The 20261-nt window shown below is 51.4% G+C and overlaps 1 protein-coding gene across 1 annotated transcript in view; it reads left to right on the top strand.

Annotated features, from left to right (window-relative positions):
* Window positions 1-20261, top strand: part of LOC311246262 (structural maintenance of chromosomes protein 6-like) — a gene marked incomplete at both ends in the record, with an annotated part of 159261 nt that overhangs the window by 77747 nt on the left and 61253 nt on the right. The window contains 6 exon segments of the mRNA XM_084338477.1: window positions 241-419; window positions 2633-2834; window positions 11716-11830; window positions 12312-12472; window positions 12902-13037; window positions 13326-13406. Coding sequence (XP_084194603.1) covers window positions 241-419; window positions 2633-2834; window positions 11716-11830; window positions 12312-12472; window positions 12902-13037; window positions 13326-13406 — 874 coding nt within the window.

Raw genomic sequence — 20261 nt, 5'->3', positions numbered from 1 at the left:
ATTCTATCTTACTCTTTTTATCATTGTCTATTTCTAACCGAATCAAACCATAAACAAGCCTGTTGGGATGTTAGATCCTAATGTGAAAAACTGTGCTTTTATATGTCTGCACTTTATGTGCTCATTTTATGCCTTTATGTCTTTTTTCTGTTGTGAAGCACTTTGAGCTGCAGTTTCTGTATGAAAGGTGCTATAGAAATAAAGTTGATGATGATTATTATCGTTATGCTCGGCGGTCAGGCGGAAGCAGGACGCACTCCAGGTGAATCTGGACAACAGCACGAGGAAGCTGCACGACATGGAGAGCAGCCGCAACAACCGCCTGCGGCGCTTCGGAGAGCATATGCCCGCGCTGCTCGACGCCATCCGGGACGCCCACGAGAGGCGCGTCTTCAAACAGAGACCCCGGGGACCGCTGGGTGAGAGCGCCGGGGGGGCGTGTTCTTCTGGAGCCCTCGCTCTGCTGCTGCATCCTGTTCAGCTCCGTCCTGCGGTGGTCTGGGGAAGCCCCCCCCCCAGGCAGTGTGGCTGGGGCCACACACTCTTTATAGCCTTTAATGGGACACGCCAACATTTTGGGGGAAATTAGCCTATAGCTTAGCACAATGAATGGAAGCGGACAGTGCCGGTTAGCCTTCAGGAGAGGTGTTAGCCTATATAGGCATTGTCCAACTAACGCCTCTCCCGAAGGCTAACCGGCACTGTCCGCTTCCATTCATTGTGCTAAGCTAGGCTAACGTGCAGCCTAGATAGCTTTCTACTGAATGCACAGAGGAGGAAACTGGCATCTATCTTCTTGTCTCTCTCTCTCTCTCTGGAGAAGACGGTAAGCTAATTTCCCAAAATGTTGGCGTGTTCCTTTTAAATGTCCCTAAAGCTACCTAGCTAAGTCAATTTGATTTATGAAGCACATTTCATACTGAGGCAATCCACAGGGCTGTACACAAAGAAACTATAAAAAGAAGGCACAGCATAAAAAATGATATAATATAAAAGGAACACAGAAGGGTACAGTATATAAAAGCGGCACATTCTCATGAATAGATTTTCAGTGCATTAAAACAAACAAAAGTAAAAAGTGCAGTAAAGTGCAACAATAGTATAGTTTCTAAAGTGAACTATCTGGGCAGAGGAGGCTTGTTTCACTTGAATGACATTTGAAGACCCGGCAACAGGTTTTGACTGGTCTTGTGTTCTGCGTACAGGGACATACTGGAAACCAACCACCCAGAAACTAAACAATATATATATCTAGCCCAAAAACTACTTCACACACTCTGTCAGAATTATTATGCGTGTCACTTGTGATGCCACACACACAGTTTTCTACAGTAACGGTAGAGTATTGTTTAAAACACTGAGCTAATGAATTCCTATCGGTGATAATTCACTGCAACATTAAAGGAAGTTGAGGCTAAGACCCTCCCCCTTAACACTTTCAGTGCCGGCCGTGTTTTCCTTTTTACCCCCTTGAATGCCGCCACCCACTTCAATGATAGCGTTAAAAACGCATAATCTATGTTTTAAATTATGGCTATGTGTCTAATCTGCCCGTCGCTTATCAATGACTTGTTTGCAGTCAACATTGTCGAAACGGATTGTTTTTAAATCGGTTCATATCCTTTTTATAGCATTTCGAAAAGCTATCGTTCTCTCGAAAACGTCAGGAAAATAGAAAGATTCCGTCATAAACGGCATTTATTGGAATATTCTCGAATACACTAGACACGTTCATTTGTCGGCCTATTTATGAATCGTTTTCAAATAAACACTAGATTATCGATAGTATATGTGTACTTATGCACGCTATAGAAGCGAGCTGAGAAATCGATTTTCTTATTTCCTCAACAGCACACACACACACACACATATACACACATACGGGACACGCTGTTATATCAGTGAAAACAGCTCTGATTATCCTAAAACTGGTAACATAGACTCCTTACCTTAGATCAGATGTTCTCTAAAAAGATTATTCCAATTCCTGATCGCCATTCCAAATATCAATCGCGTTTATTGATCTATTATTGGCTGCTGTAAATATATATTCCAGGCTGCTTTCCATCTCGCGATCACTTCCCTCTTCATCAGATCCCTCGCCAGCATAGTGGAGCCAGTAGGCTCCCCCCCCCCCACAGATCCACTAGTGTAATCGAATGGCCTGCAGTTACACAGGGATAGACGATAGGGGGGCGGTATTTTCCCATCGGAGCTCCTAGAGGGGCTGCTGTACCAACGGGAGACTCGGTTGATGAAATATGAATTCAGATCCCTAACAAAAAAAAAAAACGACAATTTGCGTCGTCGGCACTCAACGGGGGGCATGAAATTAGGCACTTAACACGTCTGTGGCACTCAAAGTGTTAATATAAATCTTCCACTTCCTGTGCATGAAGCTCTTGGACACAATTTCCAGCAAGCGCTTCTGGGTTTCTCACATTAGTCGAATCAAATTTATTTGTGAGGCCCGACAACACACGTTAATGTCCCCATGGGCCGGACACGTCTTCTTTAAACAAGTCAAGAAGAAACATCACAATAAATCAAGAACAAAACAAGAACACCATAAAGTTTCCTTAATATCGTCTGTGTTTCTCACATCAGTCTCTGCTCCTCTCTCCCCCCGCAGGCTTCCTCATCAGCCTGAAGGAGCCAGAGTTGGCCCTGGCAGTGGAGGTGTGTCTGAAGGGCCAGCTGTTGGCCTTCGCCTGTGACAACTATGAGGACGAGCGGGTGCTGCAGGGCCTCATGTCCAGGCTGTTCCCAGCGGCTCGCAGGCCCAGCATCATCACCAGCAGCTTCCTGACGCACGTCCACGACACCAGCAGATGGTGAGGGCAGGTGGTGCCGGTAGTGGTGGAGGGGAAATATCCATACGTAGTAGTATCACGATACTTTGCGCGGCGATACTGTATCGATACAAGGACGCCAAATATCGATATTTTATTATTTATTCATTTAAAAAAAAAAAAGGAAAAAAATGTATAAGGAAGTTGCATTGTTCATTTCAATACCTGTAATAGTACAGTAGTCCACACACACACACATGTGCATTCAGTTAAGTTGGAATATGGCTGTAATACAAACAGTTCAGTTTGTCAAGTACATGCAACACAGATTACAGTGTTGACATCTGTCTGCTTGAGAAAATCCCATTTGCTGCAATAAAAATGATTGAAGTGAGATGAACAGACTCAACACTTTATTTTATTAGATAAAACATGTTGACAAAGTTTTACTTTGCAGTTGAAAAAAGGTAATAAATCGCAATATATCGCAATATTAATATCGCAATACTCAGCATATCGCAATATATTTTGAATCCCAATACTATCATATCGTGATTTTTAAGTATGGTGATAATATCGTATTGTGAGGCCTCTGGTGATTCCCACCCCCAACGCTAGCCACGTATCGCAGCACAACACAACACGGTTGTTGAAGACTAGCTGCCCAAACAACTCCCTCTTTGCACTGCTGCGGTCAGGCAAGCGCTACCGGAGTTTTGCGCACTGAACCCACCAGGCGCGGGCGTGAGGGCGTGAGGCGTGAGGCGTGAGGGCGCGAGGCGTGAGGCATGAGGGCGCGAGGCGCTTCACATTCGCCCCCATGTTAACAGTTCACACCGGCCGCGCGACTCGCGGGCGGAAAGCGAATTTGATCGCTTTGGTTGAATTCGGAGGCGTGCGCCACGTGCATTTTCACAGAAATACACTCGATATCTGCATTATTACCACACATATAGATGTTGTTCGACCAGCTAATGTGTCTGTATCTTTCCCAATACAAATAAACCATATTACTATACTTTTTCAGGAGTACAGTCACACTGATTTCATCATTCTAAAATGAATTCTAACATTGTAATTAATTATATAATAACTGGTTCGAGCGATCACAACTCCATCTTGCTATTTCCGGCATATCAACAGAGATCACGTGACGCCGTCGTGTCACGTGAGACAAAGAAGTGGACCGACGAATCAGAGGCCACGCTCCAGGACGTGCTTGCAGACACGAATTGGGATATGTTCAAAGGAAGCGCCAGTGACGTCAGTGAGCTTGCAGACACAGTGGTGTGTTACATCACAACAATAGCCGATGGTATTGTCCCCAGGAAAACGGTGCGGATTTTCCCAAACCAGAAACCGTGGGTGGATAGCACTATTAGAGCAGCTCTGAACTCTCGTACCACTGCCTACAACCTGGGTAGAGAGTCAGGAAACATGGAGGAGTATAAGGCTTCAGTCTATACTCTACGCAAGGCTGTCAAACTTGCTAAGAGGACATATGCTGATAAACTGGAGACACAAATGGCACAAAACGACACAAGAGGATTATGGCAGGGTCTGAAGACAATAACTGACTATAAAGTCAGCGCCCCCTCAATGGGGAGCGACGACGCCTCCCTCGCGGACAAGCTCAACATCTTCTACGCTCGGTTTGGTGTAGACAGTGGCGCTGCTGGCTCTCCGGCTAGTGACGTCACTGGCGCGCCGGCTGTTGTGGAGGGGGGGGGGCAACCGGGGGGGGGGGGGGGGGGGGGGGGGGCGCTCTCTCGTTGTCGGAACACAGTGTGAGAAGAGCATTTATGCAGGTGAACACCAGGAAGGCTGCTGGCCCAGATGGCATAACAGGACGTATACTCAAGACCTGTGCCAACCAGCTGGCCCCTGTGTTCACCGCCATATTTAATCAATCACTGGCGGAGTCAGTGGTCCCTGCCTGCTTCAAGATGTCTACCATCATCCCTGTGCCGAAGAAACCCTCCCCAGCATGTCCAAATGACTACAGACCGGTGGCACTCACCTGTGGTCATGAAATGTTTCGAGAGGCTGGTCAAGGACCACATTTGTGCCTCCCTCCCCAGTGATATGGACCCTATGCAATTTGCATACAGGACAAACAGGTCCACCGACGACGTGGTCTCCCAGGTACTGCACAGCACCCTCTCGCACCTTGACCGTCAGAAGGGGGGCTATGTGAGACTGTTGTTCATTGACTACAGCTCAGCGTTCAACACCATAGTCCCCACCAGACTGGTGGACAAGCTGATCGAGCTAGGTCTGAGCTCCGCCCTGAGCGCCTGGGTACTGGACTTTCTGAGCGAAAGACCCCAGGCGGTCAGGGTGGGGGGCCAGACCTCCAACACCATCACCCTGAGCATCGGGTCCCCCCAGGGCTGTGTTCTGAGCCCCCTGCTGTACTCACTCTACACACACGACTGTGTGGCCAAGTTCAGCTCCAACTCCATAGTGAAGTTCGCAGATGACACAGTGGTGGTGGGGCTGATCTCGGACAACGACGAGAAGGCCTACCGGGAGGAGGTTGAGGTACTGGAACGCTGGTGCCAGGACAACAGCCTGCTCCTGAACATTGGTAAAACCAAGGAGCTGATCGTGGATTATAGGAGAGGACAGCAGGAGACGCACACACCACTGATGATTAACAGGGCTACCGTGGACAGGGTGAGCAGCTTCAAGTACCTGGGGGTCCACATCTCAGAGGACCTGACATGGTCAACACACATAGACACAGTAGTAAAAAAGGCGAAACAGCATCTCTACCACCTGAGACAGTTAAGGAAGTTCAGAGTATCGGGAAAGATACTCCAGTCCTTCTACTCAGGAGCTGTAGAGAGCATCCTGACCGGAAACATCACTGCCTGGTATGGAAACAGCACGGCACAGGACAAGAAGGCCCTACAGAGAGTGGTGCGCTCAGCCGAGCGTACCACAGGTATTGCACTACCCCCCCTGCAGGTTCTATACAACAAGAGGTGCAAATCCAGAGCCTGCAGGATAATGAAAGACCCTCACCACCCCAATAACAGCCTGTTTCAGCTGCTGAGGTCAGGCAGACGCCTGCGAACCCCAGCTACTAGGACAGAGCGGCTTAGGCTCAGCTTCTTCCCCCAGGCCATCAGAGCCATGAACAATGAACATTGAGTGCTCAGAACATTGAACTGTCCACACACAAGCACACATGAACACACACACGACACGCACACTGTGCACGCTCACACACGAGCAGCCACTTAACACTTTAACATGAGCGGGCACACACTCATGTCGCACACACGCACACTTATGGCCAAAGGAAAGGACACTTTAAATTAGAATAACAGGAACAGTGTATTGCACTACCAAAGCTAACTAGCATGTCCCATATGCTCTGTAAATAACTATGTACAGATACCGAGATGTCACTCCATGTTACCTGTTACTGCACAATGTTGTTTTCTTCTTTGATTCTATTATATGTACCACTGTATTGCACATCGTTGCGGGCAAGACCACCCGCATTTCATTGTATACCTGTATGCCGTGACAATTAAAACTCTTGACTTGACTTGACTTGACTTGGTTATACATGCAAAATGGACAATAGAACACTGGAACTGGAAATCTTTAAAAAAAAAAAAATCTTCAAACGGGGACTGACTTCGCATATAGACTATAGGCATTTACAGCTGTTCCAATGTAAATGTGCCTTCTTCCTCCGTGCGCTTTCGCCTGCTCTGAAGTCGGACTCTCGCACGAAACCCGCAAGGGCTTGCGCCCGCGCCTGGTGGGTTTCATGCGTCACGGCCGGTACGGAGAGACTCGGAAGGAGCTTCTATCCCCAGGCCATCAGGAGGCTCAATGACTCTATGCACCACTAACCCATCCATCTACATTCACACACACTCACTTTAAATTAACTTTACACACTTTTTAACACTACACCACATTTGATCTATTTATTACTAAAAGATTTGCACTACATCTCTGCCGAATGTTTTGCATTTGTTTGAATTTTGTACTTTTGCATATTGAATATTTTGTATAGTGTTTGGTCTTTATTCTTTTTTGCTTTTTTACTGTATGAAGCACAATCTCAGGAGTCATGGAGAACCAAGCATTTCACTGTAATGTACATGTACCTTATATGTGACAAATAAAACAAAACTTGACACTTGAAATGGTTAAAAGAGTCTATGCGCTTTCTGGAAGCCAACATGATTAAACTTGTTATTATAGAATAGAATAGAAGTACTTTATTGATCCAGAGGGAAATTCAGCACCACATCGCTCACGATGAACATTTAGTTAGTAAAAAGTCAAAAATAAGAGGTGATAAAAATACACAGTCGGGAGATATACATTCTAAAATATGCATATACATTCTGAAATATACAGTCCAATATACAGTAACATTTTAAATGTAAATGTCCAGGAAGCTATACCTATAGTTAAATGTACAGGAAGAGATACAGGGATTTATACTGTTGCACAGTGAGGCACAGTCTGATGGCTGTTGGTACGAAGGACTTCCTGTGACGGTCAGTGTTGCATCTTGGGAGTCCAAGTCTAACGCTGAACATGTGTAGATATTATATTATTGATATGATATTATTTGATGTGTAGATATTATAGAATGCAACTGGGCAAGTAAAAGGAACTTACATGACATACCGTCACCTGAGGGATGTAAATGGTGCTGTAAGTGGTATTTTTCTTGTTAAAATAAGTGTTAAATAGCTCCACATTCCAACGGCCATCACTGATATAGAGTGTCTGGTCAGTAACATGGGTCTCCCAGTCCCTCCGCTCTGCAGTAAACAGCCATCACTGATGTAGAGTGTCTGGTCAGTAACATGGGTCTCCCAGTCCCTCCACTCTGCAGTAAACAGCCATCACTGATATAGAGTGTCTGGTCAGTAACATGGGTCTCCCAGTCCCTCCACTCTGCAGTAAACAGCCATCACTGATACAGAGTGTCTGGTCAGTAACATGGGTCTCCCAGTCCCTCCACTCTGCAGTAAACAGTCATCACTGATACAGAGTGTCTGGTCAGTAACATAGGTCTCCCAGTCCCTCCTGCTCTGCAGTAAACAGTCATCACTGATACAGAGTGTCTGGTCAGTAACATGGGTCTCCCAGTCCCTCCACTCTGCAGTAAACAGCCATCACTGATATAGAGTGTCTGGTCAGTAACATAGGTCTCCCAGTCCCTCCACTCTGCAGTAAACAGCCATCACTGATACAGAGTGTCTGGTCAGTAACATGGGTCTCCCAGTCCCTCCACTCTGCAGTAAACAGCCATCACTGATATAGAGTGTCTGGTCAGTAACATGGGTCTCCCAGTCCCTCCACTCTGCAGTAAACAGCCATCACTGATACAGAGTGTCTGGTCAGTAACATAGGTCTCCCAGTCCCTCCACTCTGCAGTAAACAGCCATCACTGATATAGAGTGTCTGGTCAGTAACATGGGTCTCCCAGTCCCTCCACTCTGCAGTAAACAGCCATCACTGATACAGAGTGTCTGGTCAGTAACATGGGTCTCCCAGTCCCTCCACTCTGCAGTAAACAGCCATCACTGATACAGAGTGTCTGGTCAGTAACATGGGTCTCCCAGTCCCTCCACTCTGCAGTAAACAGCCATCACTGATACAGAGTGTCTGGTCAGTAACATGGGTCTCCCAGTCCCTCCGCTCTGCAGTAAACAGCCATCACTGATATAGAGTGTCTGGTCAGTAACATGGGTATCCCAGTCCCTCCACTCTGCAGTAAACAGCCATCACTGATATAGAGTGTCTGGTCAGTAACATGGGTCTCTCAGTCCCTCCACTCTGCAGTAAACAGCCATCACTGATATAGAGTGTCTGGTCAGTAACATGGGTCTCTCAGTCCCTCCACTCTGCAGTAAACAGCCATCACTGATATAGAGTGTCTGGTCAGTAACATGGGTCTCTCAGTCCCTCCACTCTGCAGTAAACAGCCATCACTGATATAGAGTGTCTGGTCAGTAACATGGGTCTCTCAGTCCCTCCGCTCTGCAGTAAACAGCCATCACTGATACAGAGTGTCTGGTCAGTAACATGGGTATCCCAGTCCCTCCACTCTGCAGTAAACAGCCATCACTGATATAGAGTGTCTGGTCAGTAACATGGGTCTCCCAGTCCCTCCACTCTGCAGTAAACAGCCATCACTGATATAGAGTGTCTGGTCAGTAACATGGGTCTCCCAGTCCCTCCTGCTCTGCAGTAAACAGCCATCACTGATATAGAGTGTCTGGTCAGTAACATGGGTCTCCCAGTCCCTCCACTCTGCAGTAAACAGCCATCACTGATATAGAGTGTCTGGTCAGTAACATGGGTCTCCCAGTCCCTCCAGCTCTGCAGTAAACAGTCATCACTGATATAGTGTCTGGTCAGTAACATGGGTCTCTCAGTCCCTCCACTCTGCAGTAAACAGTCATCACTGATATAGAGTGTCTGGTCAGTAACATGGGTCTCCCAGTCCCTCCACTCTGCAGTAAACAGCCATCACTGATATAGAGTGTCTGGTCAGTAACATGGGTCTCTCAGTCCCTCCACTCTGCAGTAAACAGTCATCACTGATATAGAGTGTCTGGTCAGTAACATGGGTCTCCCAGTCCCTCCACTCTGCAGTAAACAGCCATCACTGATATAGAGTGTCTGGTCAGTAACATGGGTCTCTCAGTCCCTCCACTCTGCAGTAAACAGCCATCACTGATATAGAGTGTCTGGTCAGTAACATGGGTCTCTCAGTCCCTCCACTCTGCAGTAAACAGCCATCACTGATATAGAGTGTCTGGTCAGTAACATGGGTCTCTCAGTCCCTCCACTCTGCAGTAAACAGCCATCACTGATATAGAGTGTCTGGTCAGTAACATGGGTCTCTCAGTCCCTCCACTCTGCAGTAAACAGCCATCACTGATATAGAGTGTCTGGTCAGTAACATGGGTCTCTCAGTCCCTCCGCTCTGCAGTAAACAGCCATCACTGATACAGAGTGTCTGGTCAGTAACATGGGTATCCCAGTCCCTCCACTCTGCAGTAAACAGCCATCACTGATATAGAGTGTCTGGTCAGTAACATGGGTCTCCCAGTCCCTCCACTCTGCAGTAAACAGCCATCACTGATATAGAGTGTCTGGTCAGTAACATGGGTCTCCCAGTCCCTCCTGCTCTGCAGTAAACAGCCATCACTGATATAGAGTGTCTGGTCAGTAACATGGGTCTCCCAGTCCCTCCACTCTGCAGTAAACAGCCATCACTGATATAGAGTGTCTGGTCAGTAACATGGGTCTCCCAGTCCCTCCTGCTCTGCAGTAAACAGTCATCACTGATATAGTGTCTGGTCAGTAACATGGGTCTCTCAGTCCCTCCACTCTGCAGTAAACAGTCATCACTGATATAGAGTGTCTGGTCAGTAACATGGGTCTCCCAGTCCCTCCACTCTGCAGTAAACAGCCATCACTGATATAGAGTGTCTGGTCAGTAACATGGGTCTCTCAGTCCCTCCACTCTGCAGTAAACAGTCATCACTGATATAGAGTGTCTGGTCAGTAACATGGGTCTCCCAGTCCCTCCACTCTGCAGTAAACAGCCATCACTGATATAGAGTGTCTGGTCAGTAACATGGGTCTCTCAGTCCCTCCACTCTGCAGTAAACAGCCATCACTGATATAGAGTGTCTGGTCAGTAACATGGGTCTCTCAGTCCCTCTGCTCTGCAGTAAACAGCCATCACTGATATAGAGTGTCTGGTCAGTAACATGGGTCTCCCAGTCCCTCCTGCTCTGCAGTAAACAGTCATCACTGATATAGTGTCTGGTCAGTAACATGGGTCTCCCAGTCCCTCCACTCTGCAGTAAACAGCCATCACTGATATATAGTGTCTGGTCAGTAACATGGGTCTCTCAGTCCCTCCACTCTGCAGTAAACAGTCATCACTGATATAGAGTGTCTGGTCAGTAACATGGGTCTCCCAGTCCCTCCACTCTGCAGTAAACAGCCATCACTGATATAGTGTCTGGTCAGTAACATGGGTCTCCCAGTCCCTCCACTCTGCAGTAAACAGCCATCACTGATATAGAGTGTCTGGTCAGTAACATGGGTCTCTCAGTCCCTCCGCTCTGCAGTAAACAGTCATCACTGATACAGAGTGTCTGGTCAGTAACATGGGTCTCCCAGTCCCTCCACTCTGCAGTAAACAGTCATCACTGATATAGAGTGTCTGGTCAGTAACATGGGTCTCTCAGTCCCTCTGCTCTGCAGTAAACAGCCATCACTGATATAGAGTGTCTGGTCAGTAACATGGGTCTCTCAGTCCCTCCGCTCTGCAGTAAACAGTCATCACTGATATAGTGTCTGGTCAGTAACATGGGTCTCCCAGTCCCTCCACTCTGCAGTAAACAGTCATCACTGATATAGAGTGTCTGGTCAGTAACATGGGTCTCTCAGTCCCTCCACTCTGCAGTAAACAGTCATCACTGATATAGAGTGTCTGGTCAGTAACATGGGTCTCTCAGTCCCTCCACTCTGCAGTAAACAGTCATCACTGATATAGAGTGTCTGGTCAGTAACATGGGTCTCTCAGTCCCTCCACTCTGCAGTAAACAGCCATCACTGATATAGAGTGTCTGGTCAGTAACATGGGTCTCTCAGTCCCTCCACTCTGCAGTAAACAGCCATCACTGATATAGAGTGTCTGGTCAGTAACATGGGTCTCCCAGTCCCTCCGCTCTGCAGTAAACACAAAAATAAATGTTTTGGTATCCCTTCTCACTTGATCCAATCAGGAGAGACAAATTCAGATCTGAGGAACTATAGATGGTTGCTCTCTGGGAATGTTTTGATTTCTTCAAAACAAAAAAAATAATGGTTGTCTTGTTGACTCATTTGTTTACATTTTACCTTCCAGGGCCGTGGCTCACCCTACATATCCCTCTGTGCTGCAGGCCTTGGAGATTGACGACCCGGTCGTGGCCAACTGCCTTATTGATCAGAGCAGGATAGAGTGCATTCTGCTCATCAAGGTAACAAGTAGGGCTGGGCCATGTGGGGGGGGGGGGGGGGGTCCATTCAGAAGTTATTCTCCTTTCAATTATATCACAATATCTACTGACGTGCGGAAAGTCACATGTTGGATAATTGATGTTCATCGTATTGGATTGCAGGGTAACGAGAAGTATGATACACAGTACAGTACCAAAATTGTAAATCTATTTTTTGAACTATTTCAGAAATAATTTTGACTTAATATTAACTTTGTTATTTAGACAAAAGAAATGCCTATATATATGGCAAGTTTATTTGTACAACACGTTTCACGTAATTCTATATTCAATTCAAATTCAATCTCTTTACATAATAGAGATTAAAAATAAAATGTAAAGATTAAGAAAACTGGGAAAACCAGCCCATACAGAATGTGGAAAGGAAGGATATATATATTATGTTAGTTCAGTGGCTGCTCTGCATCGACGCTAATCAGGCATCATGTTTGCCGTTGTGTAGAATCGTACGGAGGCTCGTCAGGTCATGCAGGGCAGAAACCCCCCCAGGAACTGTACAAAGGCCTTCTCCAAGGACGGAGACACCATCTACACCGACCGCACTTACACCTCTGACCAGTCCAGACCCAAATACCTCACAGGGGATGTAGAGGAGGAAATCAGGTGTGTGTTCTTGTTTTCCTATCGTTGTGGGGACCAAATATTCCCACCAAGTGATGAAAACAAGATTTTTTTTTTCATGTCGTGGACAATGTTCCCTCTAAGCTGTGCCCGTGCGTGCGCACACATGGCCAAACGCTCCCGCGCACAAATCTGTCTATTTTATACTTATATTATACTTTTTATACTATCTTTTTATTTTATCTAGCACACTCTCAGGAGCAAAACAGAAAGAAGCATTTCATGCAAAAGTATTCTGTATTTCTGTATGACAACTAATAAAGAAACTTGAAACTACATCACCTTTCTCTCTGCGTCTCAAACCCTCTCCCTGTCTCTGTCTCCACCCCCCGGTCCCCACATCACCTTTCGCTCTGCGTCTCAAACCCTCTCTCTGTCTCCGTCTCCACCCCCCCCCCCCCTGGGTCCCAGACACATGCAGGGGGCGCTGGAGAACCAGCAGAGCCAGGCCAGTCGCTTACAGCAGCAGATCAGGAAGGTGGAGGATGACGGGAGGCGGAACGACACCTTGTTGAAGAGGGCTCACGTGGAGCAGAAGAAGACCAAGGTGACCGTTTTTTCATCCAGTGTCGACCTGTAGCAGCAGTCTGCTTCCATGTGCAAGATGGACGTGCATGTCTAGAAAGTAGTACCAGTATCAAAATGGATTGAAAACATTTAGGTTTAGTTGGCTCAGGCAGTTTAACCTTGTATCAAAGCTCATTCAGGCAAATAAAAAATAAAAAAAATCTCCAAACCCATGCTTTCAATGGTAGGGTAACCTGTTTGTTTACCTTTGGATTACATATTGCACCTTTTTTAATAAAGAGCCCACACGTCTCCTCTGGTGTTCCAGGACAAGATCAGGAAGCTGCAGATGGAGATTGCCGACCTACAGAACGTTGAGGATCCCCAGTCAGAGGACCTCAAGCCCTTGGTAGGTACCAGACCCCCCAGACCCCCAACCCAGCTCACAGCTACCAGACCACCCAGACCCTCAACACAGCTACCAGACCACCCAGACCCCCAACACAGCTACCAGACCACCCAGACCCTCAACACAGCTACCAGACCACCCAGACCCTCAACACAGCTACCAGACCACCCAGACCCTCACAGCTACCAGACCACCCAGACCCTCACAGCTACCAGACCACCCAGACCCTCAACCCAGCTACCAGACCACCCAGACCCCCAACCCAGCTCACAGCTACCAGACCACCCAGACCCTCACAGCTACCAGACCACCCAGACCCTCACAGCTACCAGACCACCCAGACCCTCAACCCAGCTACCAGACCACCCAGACCCCCAACCCAGCTCACAGCTACCAGACCACCCAGACCCTCAACACAGCTACCAGACCACCCAGACCCCCAACACAGCTACCAGACCACCCAGACCCTCACAGCTACCAGACCACCCAGACCCTCAACACAGCTACCAGACCACCCAGACCCTCAACACAGCTACCAGACCACCCAGACCCCCAACACAGCTACCAGACCACCCAGACCCTCAACACAGCTACCAGACCACCCAGACCCTCAACACAGCTACCAGACCACCCAGACCCTCAACACAGCTACCAGACCACCCAGACCCTCACAGCTACCAGACCACCCAGACCCCCAACACAGCTACCAGACCACCCAGACCCCCAACACAGCTACCAGACCACCCAGACCCTCACAGCTACCAGACCACCCAGACCCTCAACACAGCTACCAGACCACCCAGACCCTCACAGCTACCAGACCACCCAGACCCTCACAGCTACCAGACCACCCAGACCCTCACAGCTACCAGACCACCCAGACCCTCACAGCTACCAGACCACCCAGACCCTCAACCCAGCTACCAGACCACCCAGACCCTCACAGCTACCAGACCACCCAGACCCTCACAGCTACCAGACCACCCAGACCCTCACAGCTACCAGACCACCCAGACCCTCAACCCAGCTACCAGACCACCCAGACCCCCAACCCAGCTCACAGCTACCAGACCACCCAGACCCTCACAGCTACCAGACCACCCAGACCCCCAACACAGCTACCAGACCACCCAGACCCTCAACACAGCTACCAGACCACCCAGACCCTCAACACAGCTACCAGACCACCCAGACCCTCACAGCTACCAGACCACCCAGACCCTCAACACAGCTACCAGACCACCCAGACCCTCACAGCTACCAGACCACCCAGACCCTCACAGCTACCAGACCACCCAGACCCTCAACACAGCTACCAGACCACCCAGACCCTCACAGCTACCAGACCACCCAGACCCCCAACACAGCTACCAGACCACCCAGACCCCCAACACAGCTACCAGACCACCCAGACCCTCAACACAGCTACCAGACCACCCAGACCCTCAACACAGCTACCAGACCACCCAGACCCTCAACACAGCTACCAGACCACCCAGACCCTCAACACAGCTACCAGACCACCCAGACCCTCAACACAGCTACCAGACCACCCAGACCCTCACAGCTACCAGACCACCCAGACCCTCACAGCTACCAGACCACCCAGACCCCCAACACAGCTACCAGACCACCCAGACCCTCAACACAGCTACCAGACCACCCAGACCCTCACAGCTACCAGACCACCCAGACCCTCAACACAGCTACCAGACCACCCAGACCCCCAACACAGCTACCAGACCACCCAGACCCTCAACCCAGCTCACAGCTACCAGACCACCCAGACCCTCAACACAGCTACCAGACCACCCAGACCCCCAACACAGCTACCAGACCACCCAGACCCTCACAGCTACCAGACCACCCAGACCCTCAACACAGCTACCAGACCACCCAGACCCTCAACACAGCTACCAGACCACCCAGACCCCCAACACAGCTACCAGACCACCCAGACCCCCAACACAGCTACCAGACCACCCAGACCCTCAACACAGCTACCAGACCACCCAGACCCCCAACACAGCTACCAGACCACCCAGACCCTCAACACAGCTACCAGACCACCCAGACCCTCACAGCTACCAGACCACCCAGACCCTCACAGCTACCAGACCACCCAGACCCCCAACACAGCTACCAGACCACCCAGACCCTCAACACAGCTACCAGACCACCCAGACCCTCAACACAGCTACCAGACCACCCAGACCCTCAACACAGCTACCAGACCACCCAGACCCTCACAGCTACCAGACCACCCAGACCCTCACAGCTACCAGACCACCCAGACCCTCACAGCTACCAGACCACCCAGACCCTCAACACAGCTACCAGACCACCCAGACCCTCAACACAGCTACCAGACCACCCAGACCCTCACAGCTACCAGACCACCCAGACCCTCAACACAGCTACCAGACCACCCAGACCCCCAACACAGCTACCAGACCACCCAGACCCTCACAGCTACCAGACCACCCAGACCCTCAACACAGCTACCAGACCACCCAGACCCCCAACACAGCTACCAGACCACCCAGACCCTCACAGCTACCAGACCACCCAGACCCCCAACACAGCTACCAGACCACCCAGACCCTCAACACAGCTACCAGACCACCCAGACCCTCACAGCTACCAGACCACCCAGACCCTCAACACAGCTCACAGCTACCAGACCACCCAGACCCTCACAGCTACCAGACCACCCAGACCCTCAACACAGCTACCAGACCACCCAGACCCCCAACACAGCTACCAGACCACCCAGACCCTCAACCCAGCTCACAGCTACCAGACCACCCAGACCCTCAACACAGCTACCAGACCACCCAGACCCTCACAGCTACCAGACCACCCAGACCCTCACAGCTACCAGACCACCCAGACCCTCAACACAGCTACCAGACCACCCAGACCCTCACAGCTACCAGACCACCCAGACCCTCACAGCTACCAGACCACCCAGACCCTCAACACAGCTACCAGACCACCCAGACCCCCAACACAGCTACCAGACCACCCAGACCCTCACAGCTACCAGACCACCCAGACCCTCAACACAGCTACCAGACCACCCAGACCCCCAACACAGCTACCAGACCACCCAGACCCTCACAGCTACCAGACCACCCAGACCCCCAACACAGCTACCAGACCACCCAGACCCTCAACACAGCTACCAGACCACCCAGACCCTCACAGCTACCAGACCACCCAGACCCTCAACACAGCTCACAGCTACCAGACCACCCAGACCCTCACAGCTACCAGACCACCCAGACCCTCAACACAGCTACCAGACCACCCAGACCCCCAACACAGCTACCAGACCACCCAGACCCTCAACCCAGCTCACAGCTACCAGACCACCCAGACCCTCAACACAGCTACCAGACCACCCAGACCCTCACAGCTACCAGACCACCCAGACCCTCACAGCTACCAGACCACCCAGACCCCCAACACAGCTACCAGACCACCCAGACCCTCACAGCTACCAGACCACCCAGACCCTCAACACAGCTACCAGACCACCCAGACCCTCAACACAGCTACCAGACCACCCAGACCCTCAACACAGCTACCAGACCACCCAGACCCTCACAGCTACCAGACCACCCAGACCCTCACAGCTACCAGACCACCCAGACCCCCAACACAGCTACCAGACCACCCAGACCCTCACAGCTACCAGACCACCCAGACCCTCAACACAGCTACCAGACCACCCAGACCCCCAACACAGCTACCAGACCACCCAGACCCTCAACCCAGCTCACAGCTACCAGACCACCCAGACCCTCAACACAGCTACCAGACCACCCAGACCCCCAACACAGCTACCAGACCACCCAGACCCTCACAGCTACCAGACCACCCAGACCCTCAACACAGCTACCAGACCACCCAGACCCTCAACACAGCTACCAGACCACCCAGACCCCCAACACAGCTACCAGACCACCCAGACCCCCAACACAGCTACCAGACCACCCAGACCCTCAACACAGCTACCAGACCACCCAGACCCTCAACACAGCTACCAGACCACCCAGACCCTCAACACAGCTACCAGACCACCCAGACCCTCACAGCTACCAGACCACCCAGACCCTCACAGCTACCAGACCACCCAGACCCTCACAGCTACCAGACCACCCAGACCCTCAACACAGCTACCAGACCACCCAGACCCTCAACACAGCTACCAGACCACCCAGACCCTCACAGCTACCAGACCACCCAGACCCTCAACACAGCTACCAGACCACCCAGACCCTCACAGCTACCAGACCACCCAGACCCTCACAGCTACCAGACCACCCAGACCCCCAACACAGCTACCAGACCACCCAGACCCTCACAGCTACCAGACCACCCAGACCCTCACAGCTACCAGACCACCCAGACCCTCAACACAGCTACCAGACCACCCAGACCCCCAACACAGCTACCAGACCACCCAGACCCTCACAGCTACCAGACCACCCAGACCCCCAACACAGCTACCAGACCACCCAGACCCTCAACCCAGCTACCAGACCACCCAGACCCTCACAGCTACCAGACCACCCAGACCCTCAACACAGCTACCAGACCACCCAGACCCTCAACACAGCTACCAGACCACCCAGACCCTCAACACAGCTCACAGCTACCAGACCACCCAGACCCTCACAGCTACCAGACCACCCAGACCCTCAACACAGCTACCAGACCACCCAGACCCTCAACACAGCTACCAGACCACCCAGACCCTCACAGCTACCAGACCACCCAGACCCTCAACACAGCTACCAGACCACCCAGACCCTCACAGCTACCAGACCACCCAGACCCCCAACACAGCTACCAGACCACCCAGACCCTCACAGCTACCAGACCACCCAGACCCTCAACACAGCTACCAGACCACCCAGACCCTCACAGCTACCAGACCACCCAGACCCTCACAGCTACCAGACCACCCAGACCCCCAACACAGCTACCAGACCACCCAGACCCTCACAGCTACCAGACCACCCAGACCCTCACAGCTACCAGACCACCCAGACCCTCAACACAGCTACCAGACCACCCAGACCCCCAACACAGCTACCAGACCACCCAGACCCTCACAGCTACCAGACCACCCAGACCCCCAACACAGCTACCAGACCACCCAGACCCTCAACCCAGCTACCAGACCACCCAGACCCTCACAGCTACCAGACCACCCAGACCCTCAACACAGCTACCAGACCACCCAGACCCTCAACACAGCTACCAGACCACCCAGACCCTCAACACAGCTCACAGCTACCAGACCACCCAGACCCTCACAGCTACCAGACCACCCAGACCCTCAACACAGCTACCAGACCACCCAGACCCCCAACACAGCTACCAGACCACCCAGACCCTCAACCCAGCTCACAGCTACCAGACCACCCAGACCCTCAACACAGCTACCAGACCACCCAGACCCTCACAGCTACCAGACCACCCAGACCCTCACAGCTACCAGACCACCCAGACCCTCACAGCTACCAGACCACCCAGACCCTCAACACAGCTACCAGACCACCCAGACCCTCACAGCTACCAGACCACCCAGACCCTCAACACAGCTACCAGACCACCCAGACCCTCAACACAGCTACCAGACCACCCAGACCCTCAACACAGCTACCAGACCACCCAGACCCTCAACACAGCTACCAGACCACCCAGACCCCCAACACAGCTACCAGACCACCCAGACCCTCAACACAGCTACCAGACCACCCAGACCCTCAACACAGCTACCAGACCACCCAGACCCTCACAGCTACCAGACCACCCAGACCCTCACAGCTACCAGACCACCCAGACCCTCACAGCTACCAGACCACCCAGACCCTCAACACAGCTACCAGACCACCCAGACCCCCAACACAGCTACCAGACCACCCAGACCCTCACAGCTACCAGACCACCCAGACCCTCAACACAGCTACCAGACCACCCAGACCCCCAACACAGCTACCAGACCACCCAGACCCTCACAGCTACCAGACCACCCAGACCCCCAACACAGCTACCAGACCACCCAGACCCTCAACACAGCTACCAGACCACCCAGACCCTCAACACAGCTACCAGACCACCCAGACCCTCACAGCTACCAGACCACCCAGACCCTCACAGCTACCAGACCACCCAGACCCTCAACACAGCTACCAGACCACCCAGACCCCCAACACAGCTACCAGACCACCCAGACCCCCAACACAGCTACCAGACCACCCAGACCCTCAACCCAGCTCACAGCTACCAGACCACCCAGACCCTCAACACAGCTACCAGACCACCCAGACCCTCACAGCTACCAGACCACCCAGACCCTCACAGCTACCAGACCACCCAGACCCCCAACACAGCTACCAGACCACCCAGACCCTCACAGCTACCAGACCACCCAGACCCTCAACACAGCTACCAGACCACCCAGACCCTCACAGCTACCAGACCACCCAGACCCTCAACACAGCTACCAGACCACCCAGACCCTCACAGCTACCAGACCACCCAGACCCTCACAGCTACCAGACCACCCAGACCCTCACAGCTACCAGACCACCCAGACCCTCAACACAGCTACCAGACCACCCAGACCCTCACAGCTACCAGACCACCCAGACCCTCAACACAGCTACCAGACCACCCAGACCCTCACAGCTACCAGACCACCCAGACCCTCAACACAGCTACCAGACCACCCAGACCCCCAACACAGCTACCAGACCACCCAGACCCTCACAGCTACCAGACCACCCAGACCCTCACAGCTACCAGACCACCCAGACCCTCAACACAGCTACCAGA

Source organism: Notolepis coatsorum, assembly GCF_963971535.1.
Source record: "Notolepis coatsorum genome assembly, contig: SUPER_1_unloc_1, whole genome shotgun sequence".
Lineage (NCBI taxonomy): Eukaryota > Metazoa > Chordata > Actinopteri > Aulopiformes > Paralepididae > Notolepis > Notolepis coatsorum.
Note: the sequence above shows the minus strand (reverse complement) of the source record. Positions and strands in the feature narration are given on the sequence as shown.